The sequence below is a fragment of the Pseudophryne corroboree genome, chromosome 4 (genome assembly GCF_028390025.1).
Source record: "Pseudophryne corroboree isolate aPseCor3 chromosome 4, aPseCor3.hap2, whole genome shotgun sequence".
Lineage (NCBI taxonomy): Eukaryota > Metazoa > Chordata > Amphibia > Anura > Myobatrachidae > Pseudophryne > Pseudophryne corroboree.
The window spans coordinates 667,130,630-667,153,455 of NC_086447.1; the positions used below are offsets into that span (position 1 = coordinate 667,130,630).

The 22,826-nt window shown below is 49.1% G+C and overlaps 1 protein-coding gene across 4 annotated transcripts in view; it reads left to right on the forward strand.

Annotated features, from left to right (window-relative positions):
• The first annotated feature begins 1,931 nt into the window (after positions 1 to 1,931).
• WTAP (WT1 associated protein) overlaps positions 1,932 to 22,826 on the forward strand; it is a 183,310-nt gene continuing 162,415 nt past the window's right edge. Inside the window, exon 1 of one of the 4 annotated variants that reach the window (XM_063917824.1) lies at positions 1,932 to 2,274. Coding sequence is in view for 1 of the 4 variants with exons in the window: in XM_063917823.1 (XP_063773893.1) it covers positions 2,783 to 2,935 (153 nt within the window). In the remaining 3 variants the exon portion in view is untranslated. Of the gene's footprint in view, positions 2,275 to 2,424; positions 2,488 to 2,767; positions 2,936 to 22,826 lie in introns of those variants that run through there. The other 3 variants (XM_063917825.1, XM_063917826.1, XM_063917823.1) reach the window with 3 other exon arrangements.

Sequence of the window (22,826 nt, forward strand, 5' to 3'; positions counted from 1 at the left end):
TCTATCTTTGGCATCTGTGAGTAGGACGGCGGCGCGGCTCCGGGACGAACCCCAGGTGAGACCTGTGTTCCGACTCCCTCTGGAGCTAATGGTGTCGAGTAGCCTAGAAGCAGTGCCCAACTTTACAAGCCAGCTCTGCTTCTCTCTCCTCGGTCCCACGATGCAGGACTCCCAACTTGCCAACAGGACTCCCTGAAAATAAAAAACCTAACAAAATTCTTTTTCCACAGAAAACTCTGGAGAGCTCTCTGCAGTGCACCCATTCTCCTCTGGGCACAAGATCTAACTGAGGTCTGGAGGAGGGGCATAGAGGGAGGAGCCAGTGCACACCCATAGTCAGAGTTCTTTTTAGGTGCCCTATCTCCTGCGGAGCCCGTCTATACCCCATGGTCCTTACGGAGTCCCCAGCATCCTCTAGGACGTAAGAGAAATATATATCATTCCCCAAAAACTCTAATTTTTAAAGACTAACTGCAAATATTTAGTATCACACAAATGTATGACAGAGGGACCGCAGCCGATATATCCGATATCTTCTGATATCCCTCCATTCCCAACTGCAGCATCAGCCCCCATGGATGCAATGCTTGGCCCCCACAGCTAACGCCATCTGAAGATGTTAGCCTGTTCTAGCATGTGGTTTTTTGCATAATTAGTCGGCAGAGGGTTCCCTGAGAACCCTCCCCACCTTTGGTCTTAGCACACGTGTCCCAATTCCACTCTGAGCACATCGCAGGGACATGCTTTTTGATAAAAGCCGTCATTATAATTGCACATTACATTGCAATTTTGGGTGCTAATATTTTGCCCAGATCGCAATGCAAATTTGATTGTTGATAAATGGGCCCCTAAGGGCCTGCTTCAAATATCCCATTGGGACAGTGATCCTATATGCATCGGTTCTGTGAAAATATGCTTATGTCGCCGCCACGAAACTTTGTACACAGACGCCCAGTCTTCTCTAATCTGCCATTTGCGACTTCTCTAATCCACCACTTGCATATAAAGACGCACCAAAGGTCGCACCACTGATAATCTAAACAACCTAGGTTCACAATATTCATCAGGACCGATAAGCCAGAGTCTTTACGTGCGTACTACGGTATGCCGGCGCTTGGGATCCCTGCGCCAGCATACCGGAGCCGGGGCTCCCGACCGCCGGTATACCGGCAGCAAGGCGAGTGCAAAAGAGCCCCTTGCAGGCTTGCTGCGCTCGCCACACTGCGGGCACGGTCATTTATTCTCCCTATAGGGGTGGACACCCCTAGAGGGAATATAGTTGTCATTATGCTGGCTCACGGGATTCTGGCACCGGCATCCCGACAACCGGCATATCAAGTGCCACCCGTCTTTACAACTGCATATGAAAACGCAGTAACAGGGTGAGATATACCACTGAAACGGATGGGACATGTCTGTGAAATATTTACATGAACAGATTTAGAACGACATAGTGAAAATGTGGACATCAGCATTCGTGTTACTATTTGGGTTAAACTTACCTCAAGACTACATTGTTGACATTAAGACCATGTTGATATGTCATTACTGTCAACATGGTCAACGTTGACATACAGCAATATACCAAATCCCTTAAATTAACTACCAAGTAATGCAATATTTTGAAAACTATATTATGCATGCATTATCAAAAACAAATGGACTATTCATGACGCACAACAGGTATATTCTTTCAACAAATTAAAAAAACATCCTAAGAATCAAGAACATCGAGCTGACTTGGCAACTGGGGTCACTGTTGACCAAGCAATATGTGAAATAAATCTGCAGTTTCCGCAGAAATGCATTGCACTAGAAGGACACCCGCTGGTGACAGTTCAGCAAGGAATGCGGAATTTCCAATTATCTTCGATTTTGTACTGACAGCAGTGCAATAATCACATTTTGCATGGAAAGAAGACCTTGAGAACTGAATCAAGACCATTACAGAGAGAAAGGCGGCCCTGCTGTGCAGTCAGTCAGTGTGCTGCTGCCAGTGTGAGATGAGGCCGGGGGTGTGACTGTGTGTAACATGGAGGCTGGCTTGTGTACCATTTCCTCCTCCGCCGCCATTTTGTGTCGGAGGCGCTGTTACTGAGAAACAGAGGGGAGAAGACGAGCGCGAAAACACAGTGTGCATGAGCCGAGCCCAGGCGGCGCCGTGACAGAGGGACCCGCTCTACGCCCCACCGAGACCCGACATTTGTCGTCCGGTTCCCTGAGAGGGCGGTGTAAGCAGCAGGAGCCGCCCGGGCTGCGCAGCTTCCGCTGTAGGTAAGCAGTAGGCCGCGCTGCGGCGCCCCGCTTCACCCGGAGTAGCCGCTGCAGATGCGGGATGTGCAAGCTTCGCATCGTGCTCCGTGTGTGCAATGTGAGGCCGCCCAGACTGTCTTTCGTGTCAGAGTATTAAAGATGGCCGAGCGGAAGGTTCGGGGCCTGACCTCGGGCGGCGGGAGCCGGGCACACAGGGAGATGGAATGATGACCGGTATGGCTCACGTTCGCTGGGCGCGTTGGTACGGAGGGCAGGGGGCGAGGGCGCTATCACTGATACCGGGCACAGCGCTTATTCCTGGCTGTAGTGCGCTAGCGCAGTCATGTCGCAGTAATTGCGCCCACACAGCGCCTGTGTAGCCGCAGGGAGACCCTGAGTACATGGGAGCAGGTGCGTGCTAGCAGATGGCGCACAGGCTGGAGTTTTTCCTGGGGAGCTTCCAAATCCTGCAGCACTTACACTTGTTATTGGCAGAACCCAATGGAGTGGTAGAGTGGCCGTATGTACTATGGGGGTGCTACTGCGCGCAGTTGGGGTTGGAGCAGGGCTGCCACAGTGTCTGGGAAATACATGTTCTACTGATGCCCTATTACTGGCAACCTTGGCCCGGTTGCTTATGCAGGCTGCTCAGTACTGGCCTGTTGGCAGCCGAAGGAGGAAGGTAGCTCTAATAGATTTGATGCATCTGTATAGTTGTTGCCGTAAGATTTTATTTTTCTTAATACTTTGCTCATGTTTTGTTCTCTGAATATTACTCATGGCTGTAGTAGAGGTTCCCTGCTGACCACACGGCTTATGGTTAATATTCTTGGCTGTGTATCTTTGCCTGTCAGTAACTCATAACCGTGACAGTCGCTAAAAGAAACCTAATTATATGTTGTGGGTGACTTTTATTAGATCATTTTAACATTTCAGCAAGACGTGCTCATATATAGGAATACTTTTTGCCCTTGCTATGGTTTATCTAAGAGCTTTAAATGTTCTCTGTCAGGCCTACTTGTACCTCAGACAGGGTTGTTTTGTTCATGTCCTCAGAGTCCTGTCATTAATATCTTTATAGTTCAGTCCACTGGTCCTCGCACATCTTCAGACCACATCAGCTTTGCATGTTTGTGATCTGTGCACAGAAGTTAGTATGTTTGATAGAATGTGTTCCCTTGTGCTCGAGTGAGTGCATGCACCTCTGGTAAAATTGGATAATCTGTGAGGTAATCATTTATTCTGGACACCTTTTTATTCATACTCCTTTAACAACAACTGTAACAAACAGAACTTAAAGTTGCGCTGATAATGTATCATCCTTCCAAGCTTTTAAACAACAGCTTAATCTCGTATAATAAAATATGTATCTTAACTTGCAATCTAAAGTAGTGCTTGTAGGTTTAGGGGAGGAATTTATCAAAGCTTGGAGAGATTTAAAATTGTGAAAGATAAAATACAAACCAGTCAGCTTCTAATACCCCATTACCACTGACCTGAAAATATCGGGTCATTGTGTCAGTGGAAAAGGGTCCACCTGGGAATACTTACTGGATACCTAGCCGGGTTTTACCCGGGATGGTCCTGGCTGAGCTGTAGTGTAGACAGGTAACCCGGGTTGTCCGAGCTGGGACCTGTTTACAGGATGAGGAGAGCCACTGTCCTGTCCCAAGGAGATAATGTAATCTCAAAGCGCTGGCACTGCACAAGTGTGAACAGCGCCCATACTGGAGTAACCCTGATTGGTGCCAGGGTGGAAATGGGCTGTCCTGGGTCTGACACGGGACTTCAGTGAAAAGAGGTATACCTGTAATTTTCAGTCACAGCCTGTAAATTGTTAGCTGATTAGCTAATACTTTCTCTCTGAGCTTTGATAAATACCCCCCAAGATGTCAGAATTTTAAAGAAAATCTTTGTAAATGCCCTTATATTTCTTTATTAAGATGAGGTGTGCTTTTTAAAACATTCTTTTCTATACATTAAAAGTACACTTTTAATTCCCCCATAGTATAATACTTGTATGACCTCAGAATTCACATTTTTTTTCTTTTTTTAAACGACTTGTTTGCACATACAGTATGTTCCTTGTGTGTGGTACAAATAGACTGTAGAAAAGAAATCTAAATCTAATAACTACTGTAAAATATGCAGTGAAAGTGAGGTTTATTTTAGTGTCTGATCGATATGCTATAGATAGTTACATTTTATTGATAACAAGCCTTTACAGTGGTTTGCATATCCCATTTGCAAGCTTTTATTTTCCTACTTGCATAAATTAGTTCTTTTTTTTTTTTTTTTGACGATCCTCTTTTGTAGGAGAACTGAGGTTGATTTAATGGGGTCGATTCAATTCAGCAACAGTTGAATGGCGCCGGGAATTAGCTCCCGGCGCTATTCAATACAGCGACTAGTTACCCTCAATTGTCGGGAATTCTTCTCTCAGCCCCGGGGGGTGAGAGAAGAAAACCGACAAAAGAGCTGCCGCACGGCCGGCGTGTGGCTGATTCTGTCGGGAATCAGCATCGCCGCGGGTAGTAAAGTCGGAGAATGCTCGTTCTTCCGACAAAACTGCCTGTTAAGTCGGCAAGAACGGGCATTCTCCGACTTAACTTTAGCTGAATTGAATAGCTTCGGGAGCTAATTCCTGGCGCTATTCAACTTGCTGAATTGAATCGACCCTAATGTCTTGGTTAGAATAATTATTTGCAGTTTATGGAAATGTTTTAATATATCAATCATGGTGATAATTTTTTTTCTGTAAACCTTAAGAACTACAGCACAGTTATCAGGGTATTAAAACTGGCGAGAGGAGGCAGGCTGCAAACATTGTAGAAACCGGAAAGCTAATGTAATAGGCCCTACACACTGGCAGATACTACTGAAAGATAGGAACGATCTTGTTCATAAAGGAACGAGATATCGTTCATATCTTTCAGTGTGTAGGCACCAACGATGAATGATGCGTGGCCCCGCCGGGTGACGGGGGAGGGGTGGAGTGAAGAAACTTCACTCCCCCTGTCACCGCCTCCGGGTCGGGCACCTTGGCGGCACATCGCTATGTGTGTAGGGCCCGTAAGTTCCTGCAGATAGATTCAAGTTCTGAAAGACAGCAGTAATCAGTGAATGTAGTTGATGTCTGATGGTGGTAACTTGTGCTTTAGCTATGTTCTAAAATGATATAGCTTACTAATTTCACAGATCTGTTCTTCTAAAACCTGATTATCTGATAAACAGGTATCACTTAGAACTGCAGATGGTGCTGTATTCAGGCCACAAAGGACCACATCTTTTCAGAAAAACAAGCTTCTCCCTTGATAGGAAGCACTCTAATTATATCTTGCAGAATAATATGCGAACAATGTGGACAAGTCTAGCAAAAACCTTTTCTTTCCAAAAGATTCAGGGCACATGGGAAGGCTTCCTTTTGGAGTGAGATACCATGCTATAGTATGACATTAATATATCCATGCATAGAAGTCTGGGTGGGCATCCATTTAATGATTTATATGGGACAATGATGTAAACGGACTCCCCAAAAAAACCTTTTCTCTAACGTCCTAGTGGATGCTGGGTACTCCGTAAGGACCATGGGGAATAGACGGGCTCCGCAGGAGACTGGGCACTCTAAGAAAGATTTAGTACTACTGGTGTGCACTGGCTCCTCCCTCTATGCCCCTCCTCCAGACCTCAGTTAGAATCTGTGCCCGGACAGAGCTGGGTGCATTTTAGTGAGCTCTCCTGAGCTTGCTAAATAAGAAAGTAGTTTAGTTAGGTTTTTTATTTTCAGAGAGCTTCTGCTGGCAACAGACTATCTGCTACGTGGGACTGAGGGGAGAGAAGCAAACCTACTAACTGCAGCTAGGTTGCGCTTCTTAGGCTACTGGACACCATTAGCTCCAGAGGGATCGAACACAGGAACCTAACCTTGGTCGTCCGTTCCCGGAGCCGCGCCGCCGTCCCCCTCGCAGAGCCAGAAGACAGAAGCCGGCGGGTTGAAGCAAGAAGACGTCAAAATCGGCGGCAGAAGACTCCTGTCTTCATATGAGGTAGCGCACAGCACTGCAGCTGTGCGCCATTGCGCCCACACACTCCGGTCACTGTAGGTGCAGGGGGGGGGCGTCCTGGGCAGCAATTAAGTACCTTCTGGCAAAAGCAGCATATATACAGTTGGACACTGTTATATGCATGAGCCCCCGCCATTAATTTCACACAAAACGCGGGACAGAAGCCCGCCGCTGAGGGGGCGGGGCCTTCTTCCTCAGCACTCACCAGCGCCATTTTCTCTCCACAGCTCCGCCTAGAGGAAGCTCCCCAGGCTCTCCCCTGCAGACTCACGGTAGAAAGGGTTAAAAGAGAGGGGGGGCACATACATTTAGCGTATTAATCATATATACAGCATCTACTGGGTAAACACTAAGTTACTGTGTGATTCCTGGGTCATATAGCGCTGGGGCGTGTGCTGGCATACTCTCTCTCTCTCTCTGTCTCTCCAAAAGGCCTTGTGGGGTTCCTGTCCTCATATAGAGCATCCCGTGTGTGTGGTGTGTTGGTACACGTGTGTCGACATGTTTGACGAAGAGGGCTATGTGGAGGCAGAGCAAGTGCAGATGAATGACGTGTCTCCGCTGACGGCGCCGACACCTGATTGGATGGATATGTGGAAGGTGTTAAATGATAATGTAAATTCCTTGCATAAAAGGTTGGATAAAGCTGATGCCTTGGGACAGTCGGGGTCTCAGCCCATGCCTGATCCTACAGCGCAAAGGCCGTCAGGGTCTCGGAAGCGCCCACTATCCAAAATTGTTGACACAGATATCGCCACGGATTCTGACTCCAGTGTCGATGAGGATGATGCAAAATTGCAGCCTAAAATGGCTAAAGCCATCAGCTACATGATTATAGCAATGAAGGATGTTTTGCACATATCAGAGGTAAACCCTGTCCCTGACGAGGGTTTATATGTATGGGGAGAAAAAGCAAGAGGTGACTTTTCCCCCTTCACATGAGTTAAATGAATTATGTGAAAAAGCGTGGGATTCCCCCGATAGGAAAGTGCTGATTTCCAAAAGGTTACTTATGGCGTACCCTTTCCCGCCAACGGACAGGGTGCGCTGGGAATCCTCCCCTAGGGTAGATAAAGCTCTGACACGCTTATCTAAGAAGGTGGCCCTGCCGTGTCAGGATACGGCCGCCCTAAAGGATCCTGCAGATGGGAAGCAGGAAAGTATCCTGAAGTCTGTTTATACACATTCAGGTACTCTACTGAGGCCGGCAATTGCGTCGGCCTGGATGTGTAGTGCTGTAGCAGCATGGACAGATAATCTGTCTGAGGAAATGGATACCTTAGACAAGGATACCATTTTACTGACCCTGGGGCATATAAAAGACGCTGTCCTATATATGAGGGATGCCCAGAGGGACATTTGCCTACTGGGCTCTAGAATAAATGCAATGTCAATTTCTGCCAGAAGGGTCCTGTGGACTCGGCAATGGACAGGTGATGCCGACTCAAAAAAGCACATGGAGGTTTTACCTTACAAGGGTGAGGAATTGTTTGGGGACGGCCTCTCGGACCTAGTTTCCACAGCTACGGCTGGGAAGTCAAATTTTTTGCCATATATTCCCTCACAGCCTAAGAAAGCACCATATTACCAAATGCAGTCCTTTCGTTCACAAAGAGGCAAGAAAGTCCGAGGTGCGTCCTTTCTTGCCAGAGGCAGGGGTAGAGGAAAGAAGCTGCACCATACAGCTAGTTCCCAGGAACAGAAGTCCTCTCCGGCTTCCACTAAATCCACCGCATGACGCTGGGGCTCCACAGGAGCCAGGAGCGGTGGGGGCGCGTCTCCGAAATTTCAGCCACCAGTGGGTTCGCTCACAGGTGGATCCCTGGGCTATACAGATTGTGTCTCAGGGATACAAGCTGGAATTCGAAGTGATGCCCCCTCACCGTTACCTCAAATCGGCCCTGCCAGCTTCCCCCATGGAACGGGAAGTAGTGTTAGCGGCAATTCACAAGTTATATCTCCAGCAGGTGGTGGTAAAGGTTCCCCTCCTTCAACAAGGAAGAGGATACTATTCCACAATATTTGTGGTACCGAAACCGGAAGGTTCGTCAGACCCATATTGAATTTAAAGCCCCGGAACATTTATCTGAAAAGATTCGAGTTCAAAATGGAATCGCTCAGAGCGGTCATTGCAAACCTGGAAGAGGGGGATTTTATGGTGTCTCTGGACATCAAGGATGCTTACTTGCATGTCCCCATTTATCCACCTCATCAGGAGTACCTCAGATTTGTGGTACCGGACTGTCATTACCAATTCCAGACGTTGCCGTTTGGGCTCTCCACGGCACTGAGAATATTTACCAAGGTAATGGCAGAAATGATGGTGCTCCTTCGAAAGCAAGGAGTCACAATTATCCCATACTTGGACGATCTCCTCATAAAGGCGAGGTCCAGAGAGCAGTTGCTGATCAGCGTAGCACACTCTCAGGAAGTGTTGCAACAGCACGGCTGGATTCTGAATATCCCAAAGTCGCAGCTGATTCCTACAACGCGTTTGCCTTTTCTGGGCATGATTCTGGACACGGACCAGAAGAAGGTGTTTCTCCCGGCGGAGAAGGCTCAAGAGCTCGTGACTCTAGTCAGAGACCTCTTAAAACCGAAACAGGTGTCGGTGCATCGCTGCACGCGAGTCCTGGGAAAGATGGTGGCATCATACGAAGCCATTCCCTTCGGCAGGCTCCATGCGAGGATCTTTCAGTGGGATCTGTTGGACAAGTGGTCCGGATCGCATCTTCAGATGCATCGGCTGATCACCCTGTCCCAGAGTGCCAGGGTGTCTCTTCTGTGGTGGCTACAGAGTGCTCACCTTCTCGAGGGCCGCAGGTACGGCATACAGGACTGGGTCCTAGTGACCACGGATGCGAGCCTCCGAGGGTGGGGGGCAGTCACTCAGGGAAGAAACTTCCAAGGGTTGTGGTCAAGTCAGGAGGCTTGTCTGCACATAAATATCCTGGAACTAAGGGCCATATACAACGCCCTGAGTCAAGCGGAGCCTCTGCTTCGCAACCAACCGGTGCTGATTCAGTCAGACAACATCACCGCAGTGGCTCATGTAAACCGCCAGGGCGGCACAACAAGCAGGGTGGCGATGGCGGAAGCCACCAGGATTCTTCGTTGGGCGGAGAATCACTGTCAGCATTGTTCATTCCGGGCGTGGACAACTGGGAAGCAGACTTCCTCAGCAGGCACGACCTCCACCCGGGAGAGTGGGGACTTCATCACGAAGTCTTCACTCAGATTACAAATCGATGGGAACTGCCACAGGTGGACATGATGGCATCCCGCCTCAACAAAAAGCTACAAAGGTATTGCGCCAGGTCAAGAGACCCTCAGGCGATAGCTGTGGACGCACTGGTAACACCGTGGGTGTTCCAGTCGGTCTATGTGTTTCCTCCTCTTCCTCTCATACCCAAGGTGCTGAGAATCGTAAGAAAAAGAGGAGTGAGAACAATACTCATTGTTCCGGATTGGCCAAGAAGGACTTGGTACCCGGAACTGCAAGAAATGCTCACAGAGGACCCATGGCCTCTGCCTCTCAGACAGGATCGGTTGCAACAGGGGCCCTGTCTGTTCCAAGACTTAACGCGGCTGCGTTTGACGGCATGGCGGTTGAACGCAGGATCCTAGCGGAAAAGGGCATTCCGGAGGAAGTTATTCCTACGCTGATAAAGGCTAGGAAGGACGTGACAGCAAGACACTATCACCGTATATGGCGAAAATATGTTGCCTGGTGTGAGGCCAGGAAGGCCCCTACAGAGGAATTCCAGCTGGGCCGGTTCCTGCACTTCCTACAGTTTGGAGTGACTATGGGCCTGAAGTTGGGGTCCATAAAGGTCCAGATTTCGGCCCTATCCATTTTCTTTCAAAAGGGACTGGCTTCTCTTCCTGAAGTTCAGACGTTTGTTAAGGGAGTGCTGCATATTCAGCCCCCTTTTGTGCCACCAGTGGCACCATGGGATCTCAACGTGGTGTTGGGTTTCCTGAAATCCCACTGGTTTGAGCCACTTAAGACCGTGGAGCTAAAAGTATCTCACGTGGAAGGTGGTCATGCTATTGGCCTTAGCTTCGGCTAGGCGTGTGTCAGAATTGGCGGCTTTGTCATGTAAAAGCCCCTATCTGGTTTTCCATATGGACAGGGCAGAATTACGGACTCGTCCGCAATTTCTGCCGAAGGTGGTGTCATCTTTTCATTTGAACCAACCTATTGTGGTGCCTGCGGCTACTCGTGACTTGGAGGATTCCAAGTTGCTTGATGTAGTCAGGGCTTTGAAGATCTATGTAGCCAGGACGGCTGGAGTCAGGAAGACTGACTCGCTGTTTATCCTGTATGCATCCAACAAGCTGGGTGCTCCTGCTTCAAAGCAAATCATTGCTCGCTGGATCTGTAGCACGATTCAGCAGGCTCATTCTGCGGCTGGTTTGCCGCATCCAAGATCAGTGAAAGCCCATTCCACAAGGAAAGTGGTCTCTTCTTGGGCGGCTGCCCGAGGGGTCTCGGCATTACAGCTTTGCCAAGCAGCTACTTGGTCGGGTACAAACACATTTGCTAAGTTCTACAAGTTTGATACCCTGGCTGAGGAGGACCTTGTGTTTGCCCATTCGGTGCTGCAGAGTCATCCGCACTCTCCCGCCCGTTTGGGAGCTTTGGTATAATCCCCATGGTCCTTACGGAGTCCCCAGCATCCACTAGGACGTTAGAGAAAATAAGATTTTACTCTCCGGTAAATCTATTTCTCGTAGTCCGTAGTGGATGCTGGGCGCCCGTCACAAGTGCGGACTTTCTGCAATACGTGTACATAGTTATTGCTTAATAAAGGGTTATGTTATGTGGGCATCCATTGTTGATGCTCTGTTGTTGTTGTTGTTCATACTGTTGACTGGGTAAGTTTATCACAAGTTATACGGTGTGGCTGGTATGAGTCTTACCCTGGATTCCAAAATCCTTTCCTTATAATGTCAGCTCTTCCGGGCACAGTTTCCTTAACTGAGGTCTGGAGGAGGGGCATAGAGGGAGGAGCCAGTGCACACCAGTAGTACTAAATCTTTCTTAGAGTGCCCAGTCTCCTGCGGAGCCCGTCTATTCCCCATGGTCCTTACGGAGTCCCCAGCATCCACTACGGACTACGAGAAATAGATTTACCGGTGAGTAAAATCTTATTTCTCTGACGTCCTAGTGGATGCTGGGAACTCCGTAAGGACCATGGGGAATAGACGGGCTCCGCAGGAGACTGGGCACTCTAAAAGAAAGATTAGGTACTATCTGGTGTGCACTGGCTCCTCCCTCTATGCCCCTCCTCCAGACCTCAGTTAGATTTCTGTGCCCGGCCGAGCTGGATGCACACTAGGGGCTCTCCTGAGCTCCTAGAAAGAAAGTATATGTTAGGTTTTTTATTTTACAGTGAGACCTGCTGGCAACAGGCTCACTGCAACGAGGGACTAAGGGGAGAAGAAGCGAACCTACCTGCTTGCAGCTAGCTTGGGCTTCTTAGGCTAGTGGACACCATTAGCTCCAGAGGGATCGACCGCAGGACCCGTCCTTGGTGTTCGTTCCCGTAGCCGCGCCGCCGTCCCCCTTACAGAGCCAGAAGCATGAAGATGGTCCGGAAAATCGGCGGCAGAAGACTTCAGTTTTCACCAAGGTAGCGCACAGCACTGCAGCTGTGCGCCATTGCTCCTCATACACACTTCACACTCCGGTCACTGAGGGTGCTGGGGGGGGGGGGGGGGCGCCCTGAGCAGCAATAAAAACACCTTGGCTGGCAAAATAATAACAATATATAGCCCCAGAGGCTATATATGTGGTAATTACCCCTGCCAGAATCCATAAAAAAGCGGGAGAAAAGTCCGCCGAAAAAGGGGCGGAGCCATTTCCCTCAGCACACTGGCGCCATTTCTCCCTCACAGTTCCGCTGGAAGGAAGCTCCCTGGCTCTCCCCTGCAGTCTGCACTACTGAAAGGGTAAAAAAGAGAGGGGGGGCACTAAATTTAGGCGCAGTATAACTTATAGCAGCTATAAGGGGACATAATTCAGTTAGTCCCTGCATTATATAGCGCTCTGGTGTGTGCTGGCATACTCTCTCTGTCTCCCCAAAGGGCTTTTGTGGGGTCCTGTCTCCTTTAAGAGCATTCCCTGTGTGTGTGCGGTGTGTCTGTACGACTGTGTCGACATGTTTGATGAGGAGGCTTATGTGGAGGCAGAGCAGATGCCTATAAATGTGATGTCACCCCCTGCGGGGCAGACACCTGAGTGGATGGACTTATGGAAGGAATTACGTGCAAGTGTCGACTCCTTACATAAAAAAATTTGACGACATGCCAAATGCGGGACAGCCGGCTTCTCAGCTCGTGCCTGGCCAGACGACTCAAAGGCCATCAGGGGCTCTAAAGCGCCCACTACCTCAGATGGCAGACACAGATGTCGACACGGATACTGATACCAGTGTCGACGACGAAGAGTCACATTTAATGTCCACTAGGGCCATTCGTTGCATGATTGAGGCAATGAAAGAGGTATTACACATTTCTGATATAAACCCAGGTACCTCAAAAAAGGGTATTATGTTTGGGGAGAAAAAACTACCAATAGTTTTTCCCCCATCTGAAGAATTAAATGAAGTGTGTGAAGAAGCGTGGGCTTTCCCCGATAAAAAATTGGTAATTTCAAAAAAATTACTAATGGCGTTCCCTTTCTCGCCAGAGGATAGGTCACGTTGGGAAACTCCACCTAGGTTGGATAAAGCGCTCACACGTTTGTCAAAAAAGGTGGCACTACCGTCTCTGGATACGGCCGCCCTAAAGGAACCTGCTGATAGAAAGCAGGAGGCTATCCTGAAGTCTATATATACACACACTGGAGTTATACTGAGACCAGCTATTGCTTCAGCGTGGATGTGCAGTGCTGCTGCTGCATGGTCAGATTCCCTGTCGGAAAATATTGACACCCTAGACAGGGACACTATATTGCTAACCGTAGAGCATACAAAAGACTCAGTCTTATACATGAGAGGTGCACAGAGGGAGATCTGCCGGCTGGCATCTAGAATAAGTGCATTGTCCATTTCTGCTAGGAGAGGCTTATGGACTCAGCAGTGGACAGGGGATGCAGATTCAAAAAGGCACATGGATGTTTTGCCTTATAAGGGTGAGGAGTTATTCGGGGATGGTCTCTCAGACCTAGTTTCCACAGCAACAGCTGGGAAGTCAGCATTTTTGCCCCATGTCCCCATACAGCCTAAGAAAGCGCCGTATTATCAGGTACAGTCCTTTCGACCCCAGAAAAACAGGCGGGGAAAAGGCGGGTCCTTTCTGTCTAGAGGTAGGGGAAAAAAGCTGCAACAAACAGCAGGTTCCCAGGAACAAAAGTCCTTCCCCGCTTCTTCCAAATCCGCCGCATGACGGTGGGGCTCCACAGGCGGAGCCAGGTACGGTGGGGGGCCGCCTCAAAAATTTCAGCGATCAGTGGGTTCGCTCACGGGTGGATCCCTGGATCCTTCAAGTAGTATCTCAGGGGTACAAGCTGGAATTCGAGGCGTCTCCCCCCCGCCGTTTCCTCAAATCTGCCTTGCCGACAACTCCCTCAGGCAGGGAGGCTGTGCTAGAGGCAATTCACAAGCTGTATTCCCAGCAGGTGATAGTCAAGGTGCCCCTACTTCAACAAGGACGGGGTTACTATTCCACACTGTTTGTGGTACCGAAACCGGACGGTTCGGTGAGACCCATTTTAAATTTGAAATCCTTGAACACATACATAAAAAGATTCAAGTTCAAGATGGAATCGCTCAGGGCGGTTATTGCAAGCCTGGACGAGGGGGATTACATGGTATCCCTGGACATCAAGGATGCTTACCTGCATGTCCCCATTTACCTTCCTCACCAGGAGTACCTCAGATTTGTGGTACAGGATTGCCATTACCAATTCCAGACACTGCCGTTTGGACTGTCCACGGCACCGAGGGTGTTTACCAAGGTAATGGCAGAAATGATGATACTCCTTCGAAAAAAGGGAGTTTTAATTATCCCGTACTTGGACGATCTCCTTATAAAGGCGAGGTCCAAGGAGCAGTTGTTGGTCGGAGTAGCACTATCTCGGGAAGTGCTGCAGCAGCACGGCTGGATTCTAAACATTCCAAAGTCACAGCTGGTTCCTTCCACACGCCTACTGTTCCTGGGGATGGTTCTGGACACAGAACAGAAAAAAGTGTTTCTCCCGCAGGAGAAAGTCAAGGAGCTGTCATCTCTAGTCAGAGACCTCCTGAAACCAAAACAGGTATCGGTGCATCACTGCACACGAGTCCTGGGAAAAATGGTGGCTTCATACGAAGCAATTCCATTTGGCAGGTTCCATGCAAGGACCTTCCAGTGGGACCTCTTGGACAAGTGGTCGGGATCGCATCTTCAGATGCATCGACTGATAACCCTGTCTCCAACGACCAGGGTGTCTCTACTGTGGTGGCTGCAGAGTGCTCATCTTCTAGAGGGCCGCAGATTCGGCATACAGGACTGGGTCCTGGTGACCACGTATGCCAGCCTTCGAGGCTGGGGGGCAGTCACACAGGGAAGAAATTTCCAGGGACTTTGGTCAAGTCAGGAGTCGTCCCTACACATAAATATTCTGGAACTGAGGGCCATTTACAATGCCCTAAGTCAGGCAAGGCCCCTGCTTCAAAACCAGCCGGTACTGATCCAATCAGACAACATTACGGCAGTCGCCCATGTAAACCGACAGGGCGGCACAAGAAGCAGGATGGCGATGGCAGAAGCCACAAGGATTCTCCGATGGGCGGAAAATCACGTCATAGCACTGTCAGCAGTGTTCATTCCGGGAGTAGACAACTGGGAAGCAGACTTCCTCAGCAGACACGACCTACACCCGGGAGAGTGGGGACTTCATCCAGAAGTCTTCCAACTGTTGGTAAACCGTTGGGAAAGGCCACAGGTGGACATGATGGCGTCCCGCCTCAACAAAAAGCTAAAGAGATTTCTCTATCGTCCTAAGTGGATGCTGGGGTTCCTGAAAGGACCATGGGGAATAGCGGCTCCGCAGGAGACAGGGCACAAAAGTAAAGCTTTTACAGGTCAGGTGGTGTGTACTGGCTCCTCCCCCTATGACCCTCCTCCAGACTCCAGTTAGATTTTTGTGCCCGGCCGAGAAGGGTGCAATTCTAGGTGGCTCTCATAAAGAGCTGCTTAGAGAGTTTAGCTTAGGTTTTTTATTTTACAGTGATTCCTGCTGGCAACAGGATCACTGCAACGAGGGACAGAGGGGAGAAGAAGTGAACTCACCTGCGTGCAGGATGGATTGGCTTCTTGGCTACTGGACATGAAGCTCCAGAGGGACGATCACAGGTACAGCCTGGATGGTCACCGGAGCCACGCCGCCGGCCCCCTCACAGATGCTGAAGCAAGAAGAGGTCCAGAATCGGCGGCTGAAGACTCCTGCAGTCTTCTTAAGGTAGCGCACAGCACTGCAGCTGTGCGCCATTTTCCTCTCAGCACACTTCACACGGCAGTCACTGAGGGTGCAGGGCGCTGGGGGGGGGGCGCCCTGGGAGGCAAATGAAAACCTTTAAAAAGGCTAAAAATACCTCACATATAGCCCCAGAGGCTATATGGAGATATTTACCCCTGCCTAAATGTACTAAATAGCGGGAGACGAGCCCGCCGAAAAAGGGGCGGGGCCTATCTCCTCAGCACACGGCGCCATTTTCTGTCACAGCTCCGCTGGTCAGGAAGGCTCCCAGGTCTCTCCCCTGCACTGCACTACAGAAACAGGGTATACCAGAGAGGGGGGGCAGAATAAATGGCAATATATTAATATAAAAGCAGCTATAAGGGAGCACTTAATCATAAGGCTATCCCTGTCATATATAGCGCTTTTTGGTGTGTGCTGGCAGACTCTCCCTCTGTCTCCCCAAAGGGCTAGTGGGTCCTGTCTTCGTATAGAGCATTCCCTGTGTGTCTGCTGTGTGTCGGTACGTGTGTGTCGACATGTATGAGGACGTTATTGGTGTGGAGGCGGAGCAATTGCCAAATATGAGGATGTCACCTCCTAGGGGGTCGACACCAGAATGGATGCCTTTATTTGTGGAATTACGGGATAACGTCAACTCGCTTAAGCAGTCGTTTGCCGACATGAGGCGGCCGGACACTCAATTAGTGTCTGTCCAGGCGCCTCAAACACCGTCAGGGGCTGTAAAACGTCCCTTGCCTCAGTCGGTCGACACAGACCCAGACACAGGCACTGATTCCGGTGGTGAAGGTGACGAATCAACCGTATTTTCCAGTAGGGCCACACGTTATATGATTTTGGCAATAAAGGAGATGTTACATTTAGCTGATACTACAGGTACCACTAAACAGGGTATTATGTGGGGTGTGAAAAAACTACCAGTAGTTTTTACCGAATCAGAAGAATTAAATGACGTGTGTGATGAAGCGTGGGGTGCCCCGATAAAAAACTGCTAATTTCAAAGAAGTTATTGGCTTTATACCCTTTCCCGCCAGAGGTTAGGGAGCGCTGGGAAACACCTCCTAGGGTGGACAAAGCGCTAACACGCTTATCAAAACAAGTGGCGTTATCCTCTCCTGAGACGGACGCACTTAAAGATCCATCAGATAGGAGGATGGAAAATATCCAAAAAGGTATATACACACATGCAGGTGTTATACTACGACCAGCTATTGCGACTGCCTGGATGTGCAGTGCTGGGGTAGTTTGGTCAGAGTCCCTGATCGAAAATATTGATACCCTGGACAGGGACAATATTTTACTGTCGTTAGAACAAATAAAGGATGCATTTCTTTATATGCGTGATGCACAGAGAGATATCTGCACACTGGCATCACGGGTAAGTGCTATGTCCATTTCGGCCAGAAGAGCTTTATGGACACGACAGTGGACAGGCGATGCGAGAGGAGTTATTTGAGGTCGGTCTATCGGATTTGGTGGCCACGGCTACGGCCGGGAAATCCACCTTTCTACCTCAAGTCACTCCCCAACAGAAAAAGGCACCGACCTTTCAACCGCAGCCCTTTCGTTCCTTTAAAAATAAGAGAGCAAAGGGCTATTCATATCTGCCACGAGGCAGAGGACGAGGGAAGAGACAGCAACAGGCAGCTCCTTCCCAGGAACAGAAGCCCTCCCCGGCTTCTACAAAAGCCTCAGCATGACGCTGGGGCTTCGCAAGCGGACTCGGGGGCGGTAGGCGGTCGTCTCAAAAATTACAGCGCGCAGTGGGCTCACTCGCAGGTAAATCCCTGGATCCTGCAGATAATATCTCAGGGGTACAGGTTGAAATTAGAGACAGAGCCACCTCGCCGTTTCCTGAAGTCTGCTTTACCAACGTCCCCCTCAGAAAGGGAGACGGTTTTGGAAGCCATTCACAAGCTGTATTCTCAGCAGGTGATAGTCAAGGTACCTCTTCTACAACAAGGGAAGGGGTATTATTCCACTCTATTTGTGGTACCGAAGCCGGATGGCTCGGTAAGGCCTATTCTAAATCTGAAGTCCTTGAACCTATACATAAAGAAGTTCAAGTTCAAGATGGAGTCACTCAGAGCAGTGATAGCGAACCTGGAAGAAGGGGACTTTATGGTATCCTTGGACATCAAGGATGCGTATCTCCACGTTCCAATTACCCCTCACACCAGGGGTACCTCAGGTTCGTTGTACAAAACTGTCACTATCAGTTTCAGACGCTGCCGTTTGGTTTGTCCACGGCACCTCGGGTCTTTACAAAGGTAATGGCCGAGATAATATTTCTTCTTCGAAGAAAAGGCGTATTAATTATCCCATACTTGGACGATCTCCTAATAAGGGCAAGGTCCAGAGAACAGCTAGAGATGGGTTTAGCACTATCTCAAGAGGTGCTAAAGCAGCACGGATGGATTCTGAATATTCCAAAATCCCAATTAATGCCGACAACTCGTCTGCTGTTCCTGGGGATGATTCTGGACACAGTTCAGAAAAAGGTTTTTCTTCCCGAAGAAAAAGCCAAGGAGTTATCTGACCTGGTCAGGAACCTCCTAAAACCAGGAAAGGTGTCTGTACATCAATGCACAAGAGTCCTGGGAAAAAATGGTAGCTTCTTACGAAGCAATCCCTTTCGGCAGATTCCATGCAAAGGGATCTGTTGGACAAATGGTCAGGGTCGCATCTTCAGATGCACCTGCGGATAACCCTGTCGCCGAGGACAAGGGTATCCCTTCTGTGGTGGTTGCAGGAGGCTCATCTATTGGAGGGCCGCAGATTCGGCATACAGGATTGGATCCTGGTGACCACGGATGCCAGCCTGAGAGGCTGGGGAGCAGTCACACAGGGAAGAAATTTCCAGGGAGTGTGGTCGAGCCTGAAAAAGTCTCTTCACATAAGCATTCTGGAACTAAGAGCAATCTACAATGCTCTAAGCCAGGCGGAACCTCTGCTTCAAGGAAGACCGGTGTTGATCCAGTCGGACAACATCACGGCAGTCGCCCATGTAAACAGACAGGGCGGCACAAGAAGCAGGAGGGAAATGGCAGAAGCTGCCAGGATCCTTCGCTGGGCGGAGAATCACGTGATAGCACTGTCAGCAGTATTCATCCCGGGCGTGGACAACTGGGAAGCAGACTTCCTCAGCAGACACGACCTTCACCCGGGAGAGTGGGGACTTCATCCAGAAGTTTTCCACATGCTATTAAACCGTTGGGTAAAACCAATGGTGGACATGATGGCGTCTCGCCTCAACAAAACACTGGACAGGTATTGCGCCAGGTCAAGAGATCCGCAGGCAATAGCTGTGGACGAGCTGGTAACACCTTGGGTGTACCAGTCGGTATATGTGTTTCCTCCTCTGCCTCTCATACCAAAGGTATTGAGGATTATACGGCAAAGAGGAGTAAGACTAGTGGCTCCGGATTGGCCAAGAAGAACTTGGTACCCGGAACTTCAAGAGATGGTCACGGACGATCCGTGGCCTCTACTTCTGAGAAGGGACCTGCTTCAGCAGGGTCCTTGTCTTTTTCAAGACTTACCGCGGCTGCGTTTGACGGCATGGCGTTGAATGCCAGATCCTAAAAGGAAAAGGCATTCCAGAAGAAGTCATTCCTACCTTGATAAAGGCAAGGAAGGAAGTCACCGCGAAGCATTATCGCCGTATTTGGCGAAAATATGTTGCGTGGTGCGAGCAGCGGAGTGCTCCGATGGAGGAATTTCAACTGGGTCGTTTTCCTACATTTCCTGCAATCAGGATTGTCTATGGGTCTCAAATTGGGATCTATTAAGGTTCAAATTTCGGCCCTATCAATATTCTTCCACAAAGAATTGGCCTCAGTCCCTGAGGTCCAGATTTTTATCAAAGGAGTACTGCATATACAGCCTCCTGTGGTGCCTAAGGTGGCACCGTGGGATCTAAATGTAGTTTTTAGATTTCCTCAAATCCAATTGGTTTGAACCACTAAAGAATGTGGATTTGAAATATCTCACATGGAAAGTGACTATGTTACTGGCCCTGGCTTCGGCCGGGAGAGTATCTGAACTGGCGGCTTTGTCTTATAAAAGCCCTTATTTAATTTTCCATTCGACATAGGGCAGAGCTGCGGACGCGTCCGCATTTTCTCCCTAAGGTGGTATCAGCGTTTCACCTGAACCAGCCTATTGTAGTGCCTGCGGCTACAGACGACTTGAAGGACTCCAAGTTGTTGGACGTTGTCAGAGCCTTAAAAAATATACATTTAAAGGACGGCTGGAGTCAGAAAATCTGACTCGCTGTTTATACTGTATGCACCCAACAAGTTGGGTGCACCTGCTTCTAAGCAGTCGATTGCTCGTTGGTTTTGTAACAAAATTCAACTTGTACATTCTGTGGCAGGCCGGCCACAGTCTAAATCTGTTAAGGCCCATTCCGCAAGGAAGGTGGGCTCATCTTGGGCGGCTGCCCGAGGGGTCTCGGCATTACAACTCTGCCGAGCAGCTACGTGGTCAGGGGAGAACACGTTTGTAAATTTTTACAAATTTGATACCCTGGCAAAGGAGGACCTGGAGTTCTCTCATTCGGTGCTGCAGAGTCATCCGCACTCTCCCGCCCGTTTGGGAGCTTTGGTATAATCCCCATGGTCCTTTCAGGAACCCCAGCATCCACTTAGGACGATAGAGAAAATAAGAATTTACTTACCGATAATTCTATTTCTCGGAGTCCGTAGTGGATGCTGGGCGCCCATCCCAAGTGCGGATTATCTGCAATACTTGTACATAGTTATTGTTAACTAATTCGGGTTATTGTTTAGGAAGCCATCTTTCAGAGGCTCCTCTGTTATCATACTGTTAACTGGGTTTAGATCACAAGTTGTACGGTGTGATTGGTGTGGCTGGTATGAGTCTTACCCGGGATTCAAAATCCTCCCTTATTGTGTACGCTCGTCCGGGCACAGTACCTAACTGGAGTCTGGAGGAGGGTCATAGGGGGAGGAGCCAGTACACACCACCTGACCTGTAAAAGCTTTACTTTTGTGCCCTGTCTCCTGCGGAGCCGCTATTCCCCATGGTCCTTTCAGGAACCCCAGCATCCACTACGGACTCCGAGAAATAGAATTATCGGTAAGTAAATTCTTATTATTGCGCCAGGTCAAGGGACCCTCAGGCGATAGCTGTGGACGCTCTAGTGACACCGTGGGTGTACCAGTCTGTTTATGTGTTCCCTCCTCTGCCTCTCATACCAAAGGTACTGAGAATAATAAGAAGGCGAGGAGTAAGAACGATACTCATGGTTCCGGATTGGCCAAGAAGAGCTTGGTACCCAGAACTTCAAGAAATGATATCAGATGACCCATGGCCTCTGCCGCTCAGACAGGATCTGCTACAGCAGGGGCCCTGTCTGTTCCAAGAACTACCGCGGCTGCGTTTGACGGCATGGCGGTTGAATTCCGGATCCTAAAGGAAAAGGGCATTCCGGAGGAAGTCATTCCTACGCTGATAAAAGCCAGGAAAGAAGTTACCGCAAACCATTATCACCGTATTTGGCGAAAATATGTTGCGTGGTGTGAGGCCAGGAAGGCCCCTACAGAGGAATTTCAGCTGGGTCGTTTTCTGCACTTCCTACAGTTGGGAGTGACTATGGGCCTAAAATTTGGGTTCCATTAAGGTCCAGATTTCAGCTCTGTCGATTTTTCTTCCAGAAAGAACTGGCTTCACTGCCTGAAGTTCAGACTTTTGTAATGGGAGTGCTACATATTCAGCCCCCTTTTGTGCCTCCTGTGGCACCTTGGGATCTCAATGTGGTGTTGAGTTTCCTGAAATCACATTGGTTTGAGCCACTTAAAACTGTGGATCTGAAATATCTCACGTGGAAAGTGGTCATGTTATTGGCCTTGGCTTCGGCCAGGCGGGTGTCAGAATTGGCGGCTTTGTCATGTAAAAGCCCTTATCTGATTTTCCATATGGATAGGGCAGAATTGAGGACTCGTCCCCAGTTTCTCCCTAAGGTGGTATCAGCTTTTCACTTGAACCAACCTATTGTAGTGCCTGCGGCTACTAGGGACTTGGAAGATTCCAAGTTACTGGACGTAGTCAGGGCCTTGAAAATTTATGTTTCCAGGACGGCTGGAGTCAGGAAAACTGACTCGCTTTTTATCCTGTATGCACCCAACAAAATAGGTGCTCCTGCTTCTAAGCAGACTATTGCTCGCTGGATTTGTAGCACAATTCAGCTGGCGCATTCTGCTGCTGGATTGCCGCATCCTAAATCAGTAAAAGCCCATTCCACAAGGAAGGTGGGCTCATCTTGGGCTGCTGCCCGAGGGGTCTCGGCTTTACAACTTTGCCGAGATGCAACTTGGTCAGGGGCAAACACGTTTGCTAAATTCTACAAATTTGATACCCTGGCTGAGGAGGACCTTGAGTTCTCTCATTCGGTGCTGCAGAGTCATCCGCACTCTCCCGCCCGTTTGGGAGCTTTGGTATAATCCCCATGGTCCTTACGGAGTTCCCAGCATCCACTAGGACGTCAGAGAAAATAAGATTTTACTCACCGGTAAATCTATTTCTCGTAGTCCGTAGTGGATGCTGGGCGCCCATCCCAAGTGCGGATTGTTTGCAATACTTGTATATAGTTATTGCCTAACTAAAGGGTTATTGTTGAGCCATCTGTTGAGAGGCTCAGTTATATTTCATACTGTTAACTGGGTATAGTATCACGAGTTATACGGTGTGATTGGTGTGGCTGGTATGAGTCTTACCCGGGATTCAAAATCCTTCCTTATTGTGTCAGCTCTTCCAGGCACAGTATCCTAACTGAGGTCTGGAGGAGGGGCATAGAGGGAGGAGCCAGTGCACACCAGATAGTACCTAATCTTTCTTTTAGAGTGCCCAGTCTCCTGCGGAGCCCGTCTATTCCCCATGGTCCTTACGGAGTTCCCAGCATCCACTACGGACTACGAGAAATAGATTTACCGGTGAGTAAAATCTTATTTTTTTCCTAATCTATTAAAAACCCTGCCACATGTATTTCTTCCACTGATTCAGTCAATCACCTGATG